The 19,335-nt window shown below is 35.2% G+C and overlaps 2 protein-coding genes across 2 annotated transcripts; one reads left to right on the forward strand and one right to left on the reverse strand.

Annotated features, from left to right (window-relative positions):
• Window positions 1–7,820: 7,820 nt before the first annotated feature.
• Window positions 7,821–8,393, reverse strand: LOC137833588 (uncharacterized). The gene has a single exon (XM_068641929.1). It carries the CDS (start codon window positions 8,391–8,393, stop codon window positions 7,821–7,823), a length of 573 nt encoding a protein of 190 aa, XP_068498030.1.
• A 3,797-nt stretch (window positions 8,394–12,190) lies between these two features.
• Window positions 12,191–17,573, forward strand: LOC137833371 (WAT1-related protein At1g68170). Its single transcript, XM_068641721.1, has 6 exons — window positions 12,191–12,519; window positions 12,711–12,773; window positions 15,051–15,167; window positions 15,744–16,152; window positions 16,859–17,010; window positions 17,112–17,573. Exons 1-6 carry the CDS (start codon window positions 12,326–12,328, stop codon window positions 17,383–17,385), a joined length of 1,209 nt encoding a protein of 402 aa, XP_068497822.1. The 5' UTR covers window positions 12,191–12,325; the 3' UTR covers window positions 17,386–17,573.
• The last annotated feature ends 1,762 nt before the right edge of the window (window positions 17,574–19,335 follow it).

A 19,335-nucleotide genomic window follows, 5' to 3' on the forward strand; every position in this document is an offset into this window, starting at 1 on the left:
ATAAATTACTTATTTTCAATGGATTGGCTAATTGAAGAGAATTAATTACACGACCGATCACCAATATTCCTTGGAAGTGATAACATTGAGCAAATGAAAGAGCTTTATGCATCATGATGATGCATGAATATTGTCTTTGAATCTCGCCATGTCTTTAATGTGTAAACATATTTGTTATTGGGCTCTTGAAAGTTAAGTGGATATCACAACATTGTTTCGTACAACCTTTTGTTTATTCGAAAAAGTTAAAAAAAAAAAAAGAAACGGGTTAAAAGTTTTTTTTTTCCTTTAATAAGAGCCTCATTAAGTTTTGAATATAAAATGATGTAATGTGTTACTAGAATCCACAAGGTGGAAAACTAGATTTTTTTTCCAACTACTACACATGTGTATAAAAAATTTCCCGAGAGATCACACTGTTTTTCTTATTTAGGTGAATAACACTGATGATTGTGCAAAGGTCAGAAAGAATGGTTTCCGAAAATTAAGATTAAAAATATTTTTATATTTTTATTTTAGTTTATAATTAAAAATATTACTATATTATTATAAAGAGGTGTAAAGGGTATGGTAATTACTATTTCTGGTGTAAAAAAAAGTTTTCCATAAAAAAAGTAAACCCTTCTTTATAAAGAAAGTGTTGGAAAGAAGCGTAGCAATACCATATATAGATAATCTACCATCTCAAAATACTTCTCTAAAGAATATTCTATCCCAAATTTTCACAAGTGGGAGATCACTTGATGATCTTCTAGAAGAAATTAAAGTAAACCACGTGCTAAAACATGATGAGATATAAAGACAAATCTCATAACAAAATTTATGCGTACACTGCACCGTCTAATGTTCCATCTTCTAGTGGTATTTCTAGAAAAGGACCATATCTAATACATCTTATAATGTTCCATCTTCTATTGGTATTATAGAAAGGGGCCATAGAGGTTATTAACAAAAAAAAAATATACCCAAATGCTAGTGAAACTCAATGTCATTCTTGAAACTTATCGCTATCCACACCTACACATTTTTTTGGTAGAAGCAATTAACAAAATTTACTATTTACCATCAATAAAAAACAAATCCCTATAGATTATGGAAAGACAGAAAGTTCAACCTATCTTATTTTCAGGACATATAAAAGAAGTTGACAATATCAAAAGACTATAATATTCACTAGACGGTTCAACAGAAGAATGAGATCCTGTTTTTTCAAACAGTTGGGATCTTCCACAATAAACTTAATAATTATAAATTTTTCATCGGTTGTGTACCTGTTGTGGAGAGATGGGACCCAAGCACGGTCGGTTGACGTAGTGTAATTGTTGACGTGTCGATCTTCTTCTCCTTCGGTCGGTCGTTCCTTCTGGGTGTCTCCTTCAGTCGGTCGCTCCTTCTTGGTGTCTCCTTCGGTCGGGCGGGGAGGGTACATGCGAAGGCACTCCGACGCTCAAGTGAGTATGAGATTCTAAGTGTGGTTTAGTGAGTGAGTGAAAACGTACCTTTCTCTGGCTTGAGCACGGTATTTATAGGATTACCTAATGGGCTTTCTACCCCTTTGGGCTCAGGGTGGTTATGGATAGGTCTTTGCCAGTCGTGCTCCAGAATACCCGGGGAATATATCTTTAAATGCGTATTCCTTATTCTTCGAAGGTGTATCTTAACCACCTTATCTTGTTACATAAATATCAATATATCTTTAAATGCGTATTCCTTATTCTTCGGAGGTGTATCTTAACCACCTTATCTTGTTACATAAATATCAATATATCTTTAAATGCGTATTCCTTATTCTTCATAAGTGTATCTTAACCACCTTATCTTGTTACATAAATATCCTTACATTTATTATGCGTTCGGTCGGTCGGCCGCGTGCGTTCGTCCGGTGCCTATCGGTACACTTGCCCCTTAGGCTCGAGGGGAATAAAAGCCGAAGAGTCGTAATGATTGTTGTGCATTTCGATGTGTCAGGCATTAAATGTAACGGAATGACGGGACGAGCTCTTTTGGTCGGATGGGACAGAGATCGATCCAACGGTGGAGATCGAGTGACGGTTCGACTTCCGACTGGCTGAGGTCGTAGGATGAATGTGCATCTGACGGTTGAGGGAAGAAGAGGAATGTTATAAATAGCGTTCGCATTTATTGACGGCCGGTTTGGAGATTGCTTCCCACCTACTCTCCACCATCCCTACAACGAAGTTGATGGTGGAGACTTCAGAACTGCAAAGTCGGGTGCTCGTGGCGAGCCGAACGGTGATCGAGGAACTTGAAGAAGGAAGTGACGGAAGCAAACCAAGCTTCAAAGGCATCGGCCGGGATGGTCGAGAAGCTAAAAGGCCAACTGGAGGAGGAGCGGGCAGCCGTAAGGGCGTGTGAAGAGCAAAAAAGAGGGTTTGAGGTACAATTGAAGGATGGGGCCGACCGGGAGGAGGCCCTCAAAGCTTAAGTGAAAAAATGCCAAGACTTTATGCTCCGCATAAGTGAAGAGTACTTCCGGCTGGGTCTTCAACAGGCGGCTTTATGCTCCGATCACGTTAAAGTAATGATAATTCTGATGCCGAACGAGGCATAAATAATTCTGATTACGTTAAAGTAATGATAATTCTGATGCCGAACGAGGCATAAATAATTCTGATTACGTTAAAGTAATGATTCTGATGCCGAACGAGGCATAAATAATTCTGATTACGTTAAAGTAGTAATAATTCTGATGCCGAACGAGGCATAAATAATTCTGATTACGTTAAAGTAATGATTCTGATGCCGAATGAGGCATAAATAATTCTGATTACGTTAAAGTAATGATTCTGATGTCGAACGAGGCATAAATAATTCCGATTACGTTAATGATAATTCCGATGCCGAACGAGGCATAAATAATTCTGATTACGTTAAAGTAATGATAATTCTGATGCCGAACGAGGCATAAATAATTCTGATTACGTTAAAGTAATGATTCTGATGCCGAACAAGGCATAAATAATTCCGATTACGTTAAAGTAGTAATAATTCTGATGCCGAACGAGGCATAAATAATTCTGATTACGTTAATGATAATTCTGATGCCGAACGAGGCATAAATAATTCTGATTACGTTAAAGTAATGATAATTCTGATGCCGAATGAGGCATAAATAATTTCGATTACGTTAAAGTAATGATAATTCTGATGCCGAACGAGGCATAAATAATTCCGATTACGTTAAAATAGTAATAATTCTGATGCCGAACGAGGCATAAATAATTCCGATTACGTTAAAATAGTAATAATTCTGATGCCGAACGAGGCATAAATAAGAGTAATAAAAGGAATAGGAGACTTGGATTTTAATTTATAGTGCCTCGTTAAAACCTTCTCGGTCGTAAACCTTCCTTAGGGAAAAGCCGACCGAGCGAGGAAAGAGTACACTTTGATTAAGTTCAACTGTAATAAAATTTGAGATGTGTGACATGCCACGTTCTTGGTATGTCCTTCCCAGATAAATGTTCTATGTAATAGGCTCCACCAGTTGTTGTGTCTGCTATGCGGAATGGCCCTTCCCAATTGCTAGAAAACTTGCCACCTTCCTTTCGGGCGTCACCTCGCATTCGCCATACTAAGTCACCTTTGTGGAACTGTCTTGGTTTAACTTTGGAGTTGTACCGTCTGGCTGCCCTGATTTTGCATGCTTCTTCGTGAATTTTACACTTGTCCCAAAGTTCGTTGATAAGATCTAGGCCAACAAAGAGACTTTCCTCGTTCAGGTCAAGATCAAGGGTTTGTCGGCGGAGGGAAGGTTCTCCAATTTCGACGGGGATCATGGCTTCGGTGCCATATGTTAGGCTGTACGACGTTTCTTGTGTGGTCGTTTGGGGGGTACAGCGATATGCCCATAATACTTCTAAGAGTTCTTCGGTCCAGTTACCTTTGGCTGGGCCAAGACGTTTCCTCAACTCGTTCAGAATGACTTTGTTGGCGGCTTCTACTTGGCCGTTTGTTTGCGGATGTTCAACCGAGCTGGCAATATGTTTGATGTGGAGCTTCGCGTAAAATTCGGCTAAGGTGCGGTCGGTAAATTGTCGGCCGTTATCAGTGATGATGATCTGAGGAAGGCCGAAACGACAAACAATATTTTTCCATACAAAAATTTGAACGTTGCGAGCGGTGATTGTGGTTAGAGGTTCAGCTTCAATCCACTTGGTGAAGTAGTCTATGCCGACCAGTAAGAATTTACATTGGCCTTTGCCGGGGGCGAAAGGGCCAATAATGTCCATACCCCATTGAATGAACGGCCAGGGTGAGAGCATATAATGGAGTTCCTCTGGTTTTTGGTGAGACAGAGTACCGAATTCTTGACATTTAAGGCATTTGCGGATGAAGTTGGTACAATCACCTTGGACGGTTGGCCAATAGTAGCCGGCTCGGAGTACTTTAGCGGCCATTGTTCGCGCACCAGAATGAGTACCACATATTCCTTCGTGCAATTCCTGGATGACATAAGAGGCCTGATCGGGTGTTAAACATTTGAGGAGTGGTCTGGTATATCCACGACGATAGAGATCGTCACCTATTAGGATGAACCAGGCAGTTTTCTGCTTCATGGTTTTCTCAGAACTGGGACTACACGTACCATTAAGCAGATATTCTTTGATGGGGGTGATCCAGGTGGATTCTGATTCGATCATTAGACATTATTGTAGATCGATGCTCGGCCGTGCCAGCGTGACATGGATTACTGACTGGTGTACTCATTTTCTTTTTGTGGTTGCTAGCCGGGATAAGGCATCCGCGCGAGTGTTGTGATCGCGGCGGACGTGTTGCAAAGATATTGCTGAGAATGTATCCATCAATTGTTTGACGAAGTGGTAGTACTGCTGCAACAAGCTTTCCCGTACTTCGTACTCGTCATTGAGCTGTCTGATGACGAGTTTGGAATCGCTTTTACAAATTAGTCTAGTGATTTCCAATTCTTGGGCTAAGTGTAAGCCGGCTATAAGGGCTTCGTACTCAGCTTGGTTGTTGGAAGTCTTGAATTCAAATTTCAAAGCTTGTTCAATAACAATCTCGCCGGGTCCTTCCAACACAACTCCCGCGCCGCACGACCGTTCATTGGAGGAGCCGTCAACGTGCAAAATCCAAGATGGATGGTCGTCCTTAGCCAAACATGGGGTGAGTTCGGCTGCGAAGTCAGCAAGGGCTTGCAACTTGATGGCTCCTCTTGGCTAGTACTGTATATGGAATTCTGATAATTCTATTGCCCAGCTAATCATTCGTCCGGCTAAGTCTGGTTTGGCCAGAATCTTCATGATAGGATAGTTTGTCTGAACAATGATGCGATGGTTTTGAAAATACATGCGCATTCGTCGGGCTGTAATGATTAGAGCCATGGCTACCTTTTCGATTATCTGGTACCGAACCTCAGCGCCGTGGAGGGCGCGGCTGATGAAATAAACTGGACGTTCTTCGGAATTAATTTCTTGGACTATGACTGAACTAATAGCTTCGTTTGAAACAGCTAGGTAGACTATGATCGGCTCTCGGGCATCTGGTTTCTGGATGACCGGTGGGGAGGACAAAAATGTTTTTAATTGGAGGAAGATTTCTTCACATTCGGGCGTCCATTCGAAGTGAGATGCTTTTTTCAATAATCGGGCTATGGGTCTTGTCCTTTTTGCGAGTTTAGGGACAAACCTGGACAGAGCGGTGAGCCGCCCAATGAGTCTTTGAATTTCATTAATGGAACTGGGGCTCCTCATTTCGGAAATGGCTTGACATTTCTCTGGATTAGCTTCTATGCCACGGTGGGTAAGCATAAAGCCTAAGAACTTTCCTCCCTCGACGCCGAACGCGCATTTGTCAGGATTGAGTCGCATTCGGTGTTGACGAAGAGCTTGGAAAACTTCTTTTAGGTCGGCGACATGTTGTTTACATGAGTCGGATTTGACAACAATGTCATCAACATAGACTTCAACGTTCCTGCCGATCATGTCATGGAATACATGGTCCATTAGTCTTTGATAAGTGGCCCCGGCATTTTTGAGTCCGAAGGGCATAACTTCATAGTATAAATTATCGGAATCAGTCATGAAGGCTGTCTTCTTTCGGTCGGCCGGGTGCATTTGGATTTGATTATAACCTGAGTAGGCATCAAGGAAGCTGAGGATGTGATGTCCGACCGCCCCATCAACAAGACGATCAATGGTAGGCAGAGGGTAAGAGTCTTTTGGGCATGCCTTATTGAGGTCCGTGTAGTCAACGCACATTCGCCATTTTCCTCGCTTTCTTTACCATAACCACGTTGGCTAGCCATGTGGTGTAGCGGGCTTTCCGAATGAATCCAGCTTGTAACAATTTATCGGCTTCGTCACGTGCGGCTTGGCGTCCTTCTTCGCCTAGATGTCTTTTCTTTTGGGCTATTGGCCTAGCTTCTTTATACAGTGATAATCGGTGAGTGATTACCTGTGGGTCTACGCCAGGCATGTCAGCGGCCGTCCATGCGAACAGGTCGGCATTTTTAACAAGTGTCGTGCCAATGGCCATTCGGTCGTCCGACTTTAGTGAAGTGCCGATATGTGTAGCGTGGCGATCATCACGAAGGGGGAACAGATGCAAGTCTTCTCCTGCCTCCATACGGGGATCGTCCATACGAGGGTCGAGATCAACAAGGGCTATCATTTGTCGACGGGACATGCGTCGTCCGGAATGTCGGGTCGGGGATCGTCCTCTTTTTTGCGAGAGTCGGTCGTCCGGATTGGTTGTGTAGAGCCGTCGAGTTGGCTCATTTTTCAAACTTGCGACATAACATTCTCTAGCGGTTTTTTGATCGACATGGATTGTTGCAATGTCGTTATTTGCCGAAGGGAATTTCATGGCTAAGTGCGGGGTGGAAACAATGGCTTTTAACCTGTTGATGGACGGACGACCGAGCAAGATGTTGTAGGAAGTCTGGGCGTTAACCAAAAGATATCGTACGTTTATTGTTTTGTGGAGACCATCTTCTTCACCAAAGGTTGTATATAAGTCTATATACCCCTTAGTGTCGACCCGTTCGCCTGAGAACCCTACGATTTGTTCGTTATAGGGTTGAATGTCTGCTTCTAGGATGCGCATTTTCTTGAAGATTTCCCAGTATAATATGTCGACCGAGCTTCCTTGGTCTACCAAAGTCTTGGCAATTGCGAACTTGTCAATTTCCACGGTGATTACCATAGGGTCGTCCTGGGTTGGATCTATGGCTGTGAAGTCGTCGTCAGTGAAAGTAATCGGAGGTATGTGTGGACGCCTCCTCGTAGTGGCATGAGCGGACTGGATGTCCCGAAGATGTTTCTTTCGGGCGGAATTTGAGCACCCGCCACCGGCAAAGCCTCCGGCTATATAATTTGCTTCGTGGCTCGGTTTGCCCAGGGTAACGGGTCCAGCAATCATGTTGATGACTTCGCGAACTCGTTGGCGTGGGCGGGCGTTTCGGTCGGGACTTGTGCTGCGGGCGCGTGTACACCGAACGGGGCTTTCACTACGTTTCCGCTAAGCTTGGCTATGGTCAGTTAGGCGTTTGTAATCGTTATGGTATGACCGGTCGGCACCACGGGATGGACGGTCGGTACTCCGTGGTGGGGATCTTGAATTCCTTGTCCTCTTGACGAATTAGCGCAAATGGCCAGCCTGGATGAGCTCTTCGATTTTGTCCTTCAACGCCTGACATCCTTCGGTTGTGTGGACGAAGTTTCGATGGTATTGACAATGCTTAGCGGTATCTGCGTTCGGTGGCGTTTGATATCGCTTCAGTGTCGGGATTAAGTCCGTTTGTAGTGCTTCATCTAGGGCTCGTCCCCGCGGAACAGTTAAAGGGGTGTAACTGTTGAATCTGGGCATACGGCCTCCTTTATTCCAATCGGGCCTCTGAGTGGTTCGGACGTCCGTTCGGCTTCGATTTCTCTTTCCTTACTCGGGATTTGATCTTTGAGGACTCCGGATCCGACAGCCTTGAACCGTTGGTGATAGTCGATGTGTTCTTCGATTTGCATGAATTTGGTTGCTCGAGTGCGGAGATCTTCCATGTCTTGAGGTGGTTTCTTGATGAGACTGTCGGCAAAACGACCCGGCCGGATGGCCGAGACCAAATGGTGTAATGCAACGTCCTGTTTGAGTCCTCGGATATTCATACATGCTTTGTTGAACCTGTCTAAAAAGGTTCTAAGAGGTTCACCTTTCTCTTGTTGCACCAATAGGAGAGACATGGAAGACATATGATGTGGTCGGCTGGTGGCATGTTGGGTAGAAAATTTTGCGGCTAGGACGTCAAAGTCATCGATGGAGTTCGGAGGCAGCTCTGTAAACCAAGTAAGAGGTTCTCCTTGTAGTGACGTTGGGAAAACTTGACACCACACATTGTTATCTTTGGTGTACAAGGTCATCTGTGTTTTATAAACATTTAAATGCTCATCTTGGTCGGTCGAGCCGTCATAGAGTTTTATGCTGAGACCCCTCCATTTGTCAGGAAGTGGAGTAGCGATAATTTTCGTCTGTAAAAGGATGAGCCCTTTTACTTGACTTTCTTTCGATTGTTTCAGCTCTGGAAGCAGGATTGGTTTCGGCCAGCGTAGGTATGCGAGAGGCGGTTCGGTCGGCTGCATGGGATTGTCCTTCTCGTTCAGGATTATCGACCTGTCGCTGGAGTCGCGCGTTCTGCTCTCTCAATAAGGCAATTTCTTCCTCTTGGCGATGTCTATCCTCTTCGTGTTGACGACGATCGTCCATCCCCTTTTGTCGCAGTTCCTCCATCTGAGTTTGGAGGGTTTGAATCATGGTCATCTGTTCTGCCATGGCGTCGTTGTTGTTCCTTGTTGCAACCATTATAGCTTTAAAAATTGAAACTTTGCCTCGGCCCCACGGTGGGCGCCAATGTTCCAACCTCAAGTCGTTGGGCAGCATCGCTAGGGTCAATCACCGCATTCGAGGTATTGTCCGCTTTGGAGATCGGTGCTCCGTCACGGTTTTGTCCTTAAAAGGCGCCTCGAAGGGTGAAGGGAGGAGGGAGTATATAAACTGCCCTTGGCCTCGATTTCTGAGCGATGTGGGACTGTATTGGCATACGGGAACAAGCCCCCCAATCGAGGTCTAAGGGGAGTGGATCCCCCTAGTTGAGGGGCGAAGGAGCCTCTCGGGCCCCACGGTGGGCGCCAATTGTACATGTTGTGGAGAGATGGGACCCAGGCACGGTCGGTTGACATAGTGTAATTGTTGACGTGTCGATCTTCTTCTCCTTCGGTCGGTCGTTCCTTCTGGGTGTCTCCTTCAGTCGGTCGCTCCTTCTTGGTGTCTCCTTCGGTCGGGCGGGGAAGGGTACCTGCGAAGGCACTCCGACGCTCAAGTGAGTATGAGATTCTAAGTGTGGTTTAGTGAGTGAGTGAGAACGTACCTTTCTCTGGCTTGAGCACGGTATTTATAGGATTACCTAATAAGCTTTCTACCCCTTTGGGCTCAGGGTGGTTATGGATAGGTCTTTGCCAGTCGTGCTCCAGAATATCCGGGGAATATATCTTTAAATGCGTATTCCTTATTCTTCGAAGGTGTATCTCAACCACCTTATCTTGTTACATAAATATCAATATATCTTTAAATGCGTATTCCTTATTCTTCAGAGGTGTATCCCACCTTATCTTGTTACATAAATATCAATATATCTTTAAATGCGTATTCCTTATTCTTCAGATGTGTATCTTAACCACCTTATCTTGTTACATAAATATCCTTACATTTATTATGCGTTCGGTCGGTCGGCCGCGTGCGTTCGTCCGGTGCCTAGTTGAGTGATGATTCCTTGTTTGAAAATTTAGAGTTCTATAACAGAAAGAATTGATTTAATATCTCTATTTAGATTTCAATTTACGATTTGATTCAGGAGTTTTATTGCTTGAATGAACTATTAAAATAATGATGCTTTGTGCATACAATGAATATAATCATTTAATTTGACACTAAGTAGTATATAGAGAAAGTCAAAATTTAATATTTTATATTCATTTTTTTATCTTTAAATACCATTAAATAACTAGTATATTTGCTTAAACCCTTAGATATATACTATGTGGAAATAAAACTTAGACTTTATGGTGCATTAATGACATTTAATATCTATAGCTTGCAACTATTACATATATATGAATACTCTCTAAAGAGGAAAAGGTAACAACAGTGTCCACTGTCTAAACACATAACTAAGACAGGGCATGAGATAAGTCAGAAAACCAAACTTTCGAAATTTAGTTTTGTCTCTGTAACATGCTATAATGCCTTTTAGTGACAGTGATGACTAAGATTCCATCAACATCTTTCAAACTGCAAAAGTATCTTTCAAACCTATTTCATTCTTCACCAATTAATGGAATTATCAAACTCCACTAACTCCACCCTCTTCTGCACTTTTTGTCTTAGTCTTTCTCCTCTATTGTTTCTTCATTCATGTGAATCAAATCTATGTGCTTAACATTCAAATTGCTATTTGCTTCTTACACAATTCATTTTTATTAGCTTTCATACCACTACTTTCACTACTATAAAAAAATATTAAAAAAATCAATATTAAAAATAATAAAAACTAATTTATATATCAGTATTTTTTTTAGTTTATAAAATAATATTTAATATAGTTGATATATTTAATATTTTCTTGTATTGTCTTGATTTAAATCTATAAAATTTATTTATTTTAAATTAAAAATATTTTTTTCTTCAATTTTTTATTATTTAATATATTTATTTAGTTCATATATTATTTTTAAGATATTTTATATTAAAGTGGCGAATCTTAAAATATTATAGTGGGAACTCTTATAAATTTATTAATTATATTTAATTGGACTCTTTATACTAGGCATCCACAATATATTTCATATAGCTATAATTATATTTAATAATGTTATAAAAAAATAGTGTGAAATTTCAACAAACATTATATTAGTATCAAAATAATTGTTTTGAATCAAAATAAACTTCCACCAAACATTTGAATTTAATTACAAACCAAATTAGTCTTATTACAAATATTTTGTGTTTTCTTTTTGTGATGTTTTACATGCATTCTTCACTAAAGTCATGCTTGTTAGTGCTTGATTTATTTGATTTGACCAATTTTTATACGTTAGAGGTAGAAATTAAGTCAAACACATACTATTAGAAAAGGACAAGTTAAACTAAAAAACCTGATAAATTAATATAATTACAGTCCATTTAAGGCCTCCTTATTTGACAATGAATAAAAAAATAAAAAAATAAAGATAAATATGAAAAATAAGAAACAAAAATTCACGCATTAAACTTTTCATATATAAAGAGATGTCCTAAAAGAAGTATAATTAATTATATTTTAATATTATATAATAAACATTAATAAAATATTTATAGTATAATTAATTATATCTTTATTAAATAGTCAAGTATATCTTATATATCTGATTATATATAATTATTAGGTTACTAATATTTTATTCATATTTCTAATTTTATATAAAATAAATAAATTGTATTTCTTACTTATTTTTTTTTATAATCAATAATGTTATTTCTATTCGTTTTTTTTGTATTTTTTAAAAAAAATATATTTTTGAAATAAAAATATTTTAAAGAAGAATTTTATGTTTTTGAAATAAAATTGACGTGGTTAATGTTTTATATTAAATTTTATTTACATTAATATTTTTAAATATTTTTTAATTCATAAAAGTCTTGTTGATATTTATTTTATTTTATTATGTATTAATTTTTTTATTAGAATATTAAAATTTTATTTAATTTTATTGTTTTTTTTTGTTTTTTTAAAACGATATTAATTATTACAACTAAAAAATTGAAAAAAAAATTAAAAATGACTAATGAACCCAGAAAGTGATAGATCAGAACGAAACGAAGATCCGTTTTGTGATCTAAGTTTGGTTATAAATATGTTAATAAAATATTGTTAAAAATAGTGTAAAAAAAGTTAGAAGAGAGTAGATAGATTGTAACTTTGTTATATAAAAAATGAAAGTTATTTGATGTGTTAAAAGAAGAAGAAGACAAGTTCTTCACCGATAGTAATGGGAAGACACTGGAAATTGAGTTAAGAAGATGAGTTTGTGACGTGTCATAATAGAAACTCATAAGGTGACGTGGCCTCTTTCGACTTTGGAATCTGCGTCCCAATAAACACCTCTCTCTCCCTTCTTCTTCCACTGCTTCACAATTTCATTTCTCCACTCTTCTTCTCTCTCACACTCTTCTCTCTAACACTTACGCTTTAATTATCATTTTTACGCTACCATAACACATAACAGTGGTGGTGGTAGCGTAACATAAACAAATTACAACCATGAAGAATGTCTGCAATGTGGTGCAGGCGTTGAAACCAACCCTGGTAATGCTGGTGGTGCAAGTAGGATATGCCGGTGTCAATATCTTCTACAAGCTCGCCGTTAACGACGGCATGAACTTGAGGATTGTTGTTGCCTACCGTTTTCTGTTTGCCACCATTTTCATGGCTCCACTTGCTCTCATTCTTGAAAGGTGCCTTCCTCGTTTTGTTTCATATTCTTTTAATCTATTCATATATAACTTTCTGTCACTTATTGTTATGTTCATGTTATGTTCTGTTGAAGTGGTTGATTTTGATTTTTGTGGGTGAAAAAACAAAAGTGAATGAAGAGAAACAGCAAAGAGAGTGACATGTTTTGTTTTTGTTTGTTGATGATTGGCAGGAAGAAGAGGACAAAGATGAGTTGGAGAATACTGTTTCAGTCATTTTTTTGCGGCTTATTTGGGTATCTGTTGTCTTTTAACTGTTCTCATGCGATTTTCGTGTTCCTTAGCTATCTATTCTTATGCTCTTCTTTTCTTTAGACAAATAATATTAATACAACTTTTATTAGTAGGGCAAGTATTCACAAACTTTCCATAAACAGTATCAGTACTCTATTTATTATACATTATAAATGTATAACTCCTTTAACTCTGCTCATTTATTACTAATAAATACTGATTCCATTAAGAAAAATAAAATATAAAATAAATAAATATCATACATTTCATATATAACCTATAGAAAATGATGTAATACAAACTAATTTTTAGAAAACTAATTTTTAAAAATAAAAATAATTAGTTGTTATAATTAGTTGTTATAATTAGTTGTTATAATTAGTTGTTATAATTAGTTGTTATAGTGACTAAATTAAATACTATTTTGGAGTAACAAAAATTTAGTTTCTAAGTTAGTTTCTAGTTTATATTATTGTTAAATAGTTTCTAAATTGATATTTAATTAGTTATCAAGTTTTAACTACCAATTATTTAAATTCTAAAATTTTAAATTTGGTAAAAAAAATCTGATTTTTAATTAAATATTAATTTAAAAATTATTTAACAACAGTTTCTAATTTAATCACTATAACAATTAATTATTTTTTATTTCTAAAAATTAATTTCATAATGTATGATTCATTAAGAAAAATAAAAATAAATAAATAAATACCATTCATTTTATATACCAACATAGTATATAACATAACTTAGTATATAACAGTAGCTAGTATATAACAACTAAAAAAAATCATGAAAATAACTACTACAATAAAAAAAATCATAAAATATAAAATAATTTTAAAGACAAAAGATAATTAATTTCTATATTAACTCTACACAAAGTACTAAATGTACTAAATGACAAAAATACATTCATTTTCATAAATATTAATGTGAATTCATTCTTATATCAGTTCTTAATTTCTGTGTTAAGATGTATTAAGAGAGTGTAAGTATGAGTTCTTAATTTCTGTGTTAAGATGTATTAAGAGAGATGTATTAAGAGAGTATAAGTATGAGTTCTTAATTTCTGTGTTAAGATGTATTAAGAGAGTATAAGTATGAGTTCTTAATTTCTGTGTTAAGATGTATTAAGAGAGTATAAGTATGAGTATGTTGATTTAAATTGATAGTAAGGATGAGTATACACACACTCTATACTTATCTCTATCCTCGAATTTATCCTCATCTCAAATTACTAAAATATTTATTTTTCATTAAAAAACTTTATTTACTTTCTTTCTAGTTCTTAAGTTTATTTCATTTGAAGATTTTTTTTTTTCATACAATATTTCACCTTCTCTTTCAAGTGTTTTTGACTATTTTAATATAGACGACATTCTCTCATTTCGTACGTTACTTTGTCATTTATCACACACATTTTTTTTTTCTTTTATCTAGTTTAAAAGATGTATTGTATTTCAGAAAATACAAAACATTAATTTCATTAAATTAAATAACTTTTAGATACACATAAATTATTTTTGTTTAATTCAATATTTTTATTTATCGTTTATTTTGTTCACATGAGAAAATTTGACTTCTAATTTTAAGTATTCAATTGAGAAAACTCTTTAAACAATTTAAAATATGTTTTTTTTTAATGAATCTTTGATAATATTCAATTTTTTTACTTTGTAATTTTTGTTTTTTTAAAATATTCTTTTATTAATATATAAAATAGTTTAGGGTTTAAGTAACAAACATTTCTTTAAGTTTTAGTTATAGTAACAAAGATGCATTTTACTTCGTAGAGATAAGAATAAGAATACTCAAAATCATACTCATCATTCCTCGAAATTAAGTATAAAAAAATGTAAAAAAGACATACACTAAAAACTTATACACAATATATAAGCCAGCCAAGCTAACTAAAAGAAGTTATCTATAAACTATTTTTTTGCAAGTTATAAACTAAGTTATAAACTCATAATCTTCTTAATACATGCAAATAAATTTATATCCCTCTTAAATTAAGTTAAAAAACGAATTATTGCTAAGACTCTTCTTTTTGTTTGACTTTCTCAGAAGTCACACCTTATCTTTCATGAAAAAAAGACGGTTTTTTCTTGGTTATTTTATTATAAAATAAAATATAGATTGCAGTGAAAAATATAAAAGACAAAGGATGGATTTTTTTACTAAGAATTTGACATGAGGATAAATTTAAAATTTAGTGATTGAATAATTTTGTTTATTTTTGTTAACAAAGTGTTCTCTCTTGATTTATTTCGCAGGGGATCATTAGCTCAAAATTTCTACTTGCAAGCTCTCTCTTTAACATCTGCAACCTTTACATCGGCAATGGCTAATCTTGTACCAGGCATAACCTTTATCTTGGCCCTTTGCTTTGGGTAAGTGTACTATACCCCTCATATTCTTTTTCCAATTCTCTAAATTCACTTTTAAATTAATTCAATTTTCAAGAATTTCCAAATTCTAACTTGTGTTTTGATCATTTGGTTTGTATGAGACTGGTTGAATGATGTCTTTGTTGGGTACTGATTGGGTTGGGCTGAGTAGACACCTTGTTTTAGTGAGTGGGCTTAATCGTGTTCCTTTATTATCTCATATCATTGTTGTAATTGGTGTGCAACAGGATATAATGTAAATTAATAGTTGCCCGTGTGGATGTAGGTTGCAGTTGGCACCAAACCACCTTAAATCTTGTGTTTTATTTTTCTGCAGTTGATTCGTGATTGTGTATATTGTTTTCGCGTGCATTTTTTTCATTAGGATGTTGGATAGTTTCATTAGTATTTTTTGAGTGTTTGGAGTGTTTGACATAGATGGTAGGAGGTTAAAGTTGTGTTACAAAGCTGAAGTGATTTTTTTTTTAATAATTAAATTATTTTTTAAAGTGATTCATATTTATTTATTATTTTTTATATAAAAAATAATTTAATTTAAATATTTAATGGTTTATATAGTTTGGAAAGGTTAAATTTGAGAACAGCAGCTGGAAAAGCGAAAATAGCGGGTACATTAATTGGAATTGGTGGAGCAATGGTGCTGACTTTCGTTAAAGGCAAAGAAATCAAAATAGGGACGTTTCACTTTAACCTTTTGCACCAGAACGGTGCGCGCCCACCGGCGCAGGCTAGTGGTGCCAAGACTGTTTTGGGTTCTTTGTCCGCTCTGGCTAGTGGCGTGAGTTATGCGTTGTGGCTCATAATTCAGGCGAAGATGATTGAAAGATACCCTTGTCCTTACTCTAGTACGGCGTTGATGTCAATGTGGGGGGCACTGGTCTCCATCGTCATTGCACTTTGCCTTGAGAGGGACTGGACTCAGTGGAGGTTGGGTTGGAATATTAGGCTTTGGACTGCAGCTTATTCGGTATGCCATCTTCTTACTAATCCTTTCATAACTTTATATATTGCTTATTCTTCCTTCCTATTTTTCTATCAAAATAAAGATAAAAGAAGCATTTGTGTTCTTACAAGTTACATGAAGTCAAATATTCCCTCCCAATATCTTCTATTGTCTTCTCTTCGATCTGATTTATTTTCTTTGATGTACCTGTAAAGATATTTCAACGTTAAGTTAGATGAGTTCAATGTGAACGATCTAATTTAGTATTTAGAGTAACATTACATTTTTCTGTGAGAGTTCTTACCTATTTATACTGTTCTAGTGGGTCTTATTCTATTAGAATTGTTGAATCAGGTCCAATGGACGTTAATATTGTTTTATGTTCTTAATTGGGATTCTCGCTCCTAACCTGTAATATGATGTGAATATTGGTTTTTACCGATAGGCTGTTAGGTCGCTAATGTGGTCAGTTAATCCGGACTTTTGGTTTCGTGGTATGTTAAAAAGTGAACTTTGAGTATACATCAATCTTATAAAATCGATTTGTAGGGTTAAAATTTGTATCTACCTATATATATTATTATTATGAAATGTTGTTATCTTTATTCCATGGATGGAGGATGTCTTACAATTATGTAAATGAGTAATATGAAAATAGTTGAAGAAATGTGATTATTGGTTATAGTTTTGATGACTAATAGAAAATGCTGTTAACTGAGTGGCGTTGTAGGGTATTGTGGTTTCTGGGATTATGGTGGTTATGATTTCATGGTGCATCCGCATGAGAGGGCCATTGTTTGCCTCTGTTTTTAATCCTCTGATGCTTGTGTTGGTGGCCTTGGCTAGTTCTACCATGTTGAAGGAGACGCTGCATCTTGGATGGTATGTCTATGTATACCTTTTTCTGCTACTCTTATTTTCACACTTCCAATCATGCATATATATGGATGATGCTGAGTGTTTCTTTAATAAATTTGTTTCAGCATTATTGGAGCAGTGCTGATTGTGTTGGGCTTGTACCTGGTTTTATGGGGTAAAAGTGAAGAGATGAAGAAGAAGAATCAATTGGTGGCAGCAGAGAACCCCCATGAGGATGAGTCTAATAAGGTGGAAGTAGTGGTGAGGTGTGAAGTGGAAGATAAAAGCAACCAAAAGAAAATGCATGAGAATGGTGAAAAAATAGTGAGGTGTCACCACGAAGATGGAGACTTAGACCATAATTCACATGAACACAGTGAGGGAAAAGGAAGGAACTGAAGACCAAAATTCTAATAATGCTTAATAAATATGTAATCTATGATCAAAGTTGTAGTTAGGAATAGATATAGATTCTTCCATGGAAAACTTCTCATCGTTTTCTAACTCAGTCAATTTGTTAATGTCATTTTTTGTAGTTTTTTTTTATCAGGAAAAAATAAATACAGAAAACACTTTTAAGCAGGTTCAAATATGTGTCTCTTTAGAGAAAAGTTTCTTTAACACCATCTATATCTATCTATAGATAAACAACATATATTTAATAAACACTTATATTAATATAATAATGTTTTTAATTAAAAAAGAAAATAATTAGTTTATTATAATGTATTTTTTACTGTATATCAACATCTTTTCTTTTTATATAAAATATTATGTTAGTTAATGTTACTATTAGTCTTACAAATTTAATTACAAGTAGCTATCAACAAATCAAGGATTTAGCTCTACATTTAAAACAAAAATTACTTTCAAATTTTATCAATTTGTCCCTTGAATCATATAACATTTTTTTCATGATCATATATATCAAAATTTAAAGGTTTGAATATATTTTAAATTTTATAAATATGGTTACTTATAGTTTTAGTTCTTATAAATATTTATTACTTTATAATATTTTTTTTTACATTTATCTTAGTTATATATATATTACTATTTTTTTTTTAAAACAGGACTTACATTCTTAAATTTTATATCATAAAAAGTGACAAGGATTCTTTCCAAAAAAAATCATACCGATGAGATTATTATTTTTTTTTTCAATTTCAGCGATTCAGCAGCTTTGAAATTACAGACAAGTGTAACTTTTTTTCGTCGCATATTTGTTTTCCACAAAAATTATAATTTAATTAAATAAACTTTATATTTTCGGGAGTTAGTTGTATAGTTGATAATTTTTTAATCTCTAATTTTTACCATTTTGGTTTATAGATTAAGTATTTAAATTAGAGATGAATAATTAATTAATATAAAATTTTATATGTAGCCTTTTTTAATTAATATAAGAAAAAATGTAACTAATTAGAAATTAAAAGCCAGTTGAAGTAGTAAAAATAAATTAAAAGGTATTATATCAAACAAGTTTTTTTACTAGTTTTATTTTGGTCAAATAAGTTGTGAGTTCTTGAAGTTAACTTGTAAACTATTATAATAACTTATCAAACACTATACAAAAGTATTAAATATGTAATTTAAAAAAATAAATAAGTAGCATAACTTATTAGTAACAACCATGTTTTAAACAGGGTCTTGTTATAATCAATTGTATTTTGAAAAAAAAGAAATTCATTGTAACAAATGTATTTTTCTATATTAATATAATATAAAGTCTGTCCTGATATTTAATGAGGTTCAAATTTTTTTAACAAGAAGGGCCTGACACCCAATAGAAATAACAGATTAAAACAAAAGGACCCTTGCTTCCTGCACCCCTATAATTACTCTCTCCACTCCACATTAACAATATTAAGATCAAAATACCTTCTCCTAACCTAATTCTTACCACCTCTAAACTGCTTCTTTCTGCATCTCATCACTTCAATCTTAAAATTTTCAAAATTATTCTTCAATAAAAAGAGAAAAAATATAAACAATGTTTTACAAATAAAAAATTACAACTTCTAAATTACATAATCTAAAACCTATTTAACAACTTATGTAAAAAAATAAATTTATCGAATTACGTAATATGAAAATAAAAAATACCACTTCCAAATTCCATAATCTGAAACCTATTTAACAACTCATAATACCGGAAAACATAATTTAGAAAACCTATCGCATTACATAATTTAAAAATGATAATTTTTTACTTCCGAATTTCATAATTCGATAGGTTTATTTTCTTAAACAAGTTTTGGATTATATAATCTGGTATAATGAGTTGTTAAATAAATTATGTAATCTGAAAGTGATAAATTTTGACTTTCAGATTACTTAATCCGTAAT

This window comes from Phaseolus vulgaris, chromosome 6, assembly GCF_051622355.1.
Source record: "Phaseolus vulgaris cultivar YP4 chromosome 6, ASM5162235v1, whole genome shotgun sequence".
Classification (NCBI taxonomy): Eukaryota; Viridiplantae; Streptophyta; class Magnoliopsida; order Fabales; family Fabaceae; genus Phaseolus; species Phaseolus vulgaris.

Coding starts and splice junctions, on each gene's coding strand:
- LOC137833588 (XM_068641929.1), bottom strand. CDS start 8,393: ATGACCTTGTACACCAAAGATAACAATGTGTGGTGTCAAGTTTTCCCA.
- LOC137833371 (XM_068641721.1), top strand. CDS start 12,326: ATGAAGAATGTCTGCAATGTGGTGCAGGCGTTGAAACCAACCCTGGTA. Junction 12,774..15,050: donor TTTTTTTGCGGCTTATTTGG/GTATCTGTTGTC, acceptor TTTATTTCGCAG/GGGATCATTAGCTCAAAATT. Junction 17,011..17,111: donor GAGACGCTGCATCTTGGATG/GTATGTCTATGT, acceptor AATTTGTTTCAG/CATTATTGGAGCAGTGCTGA.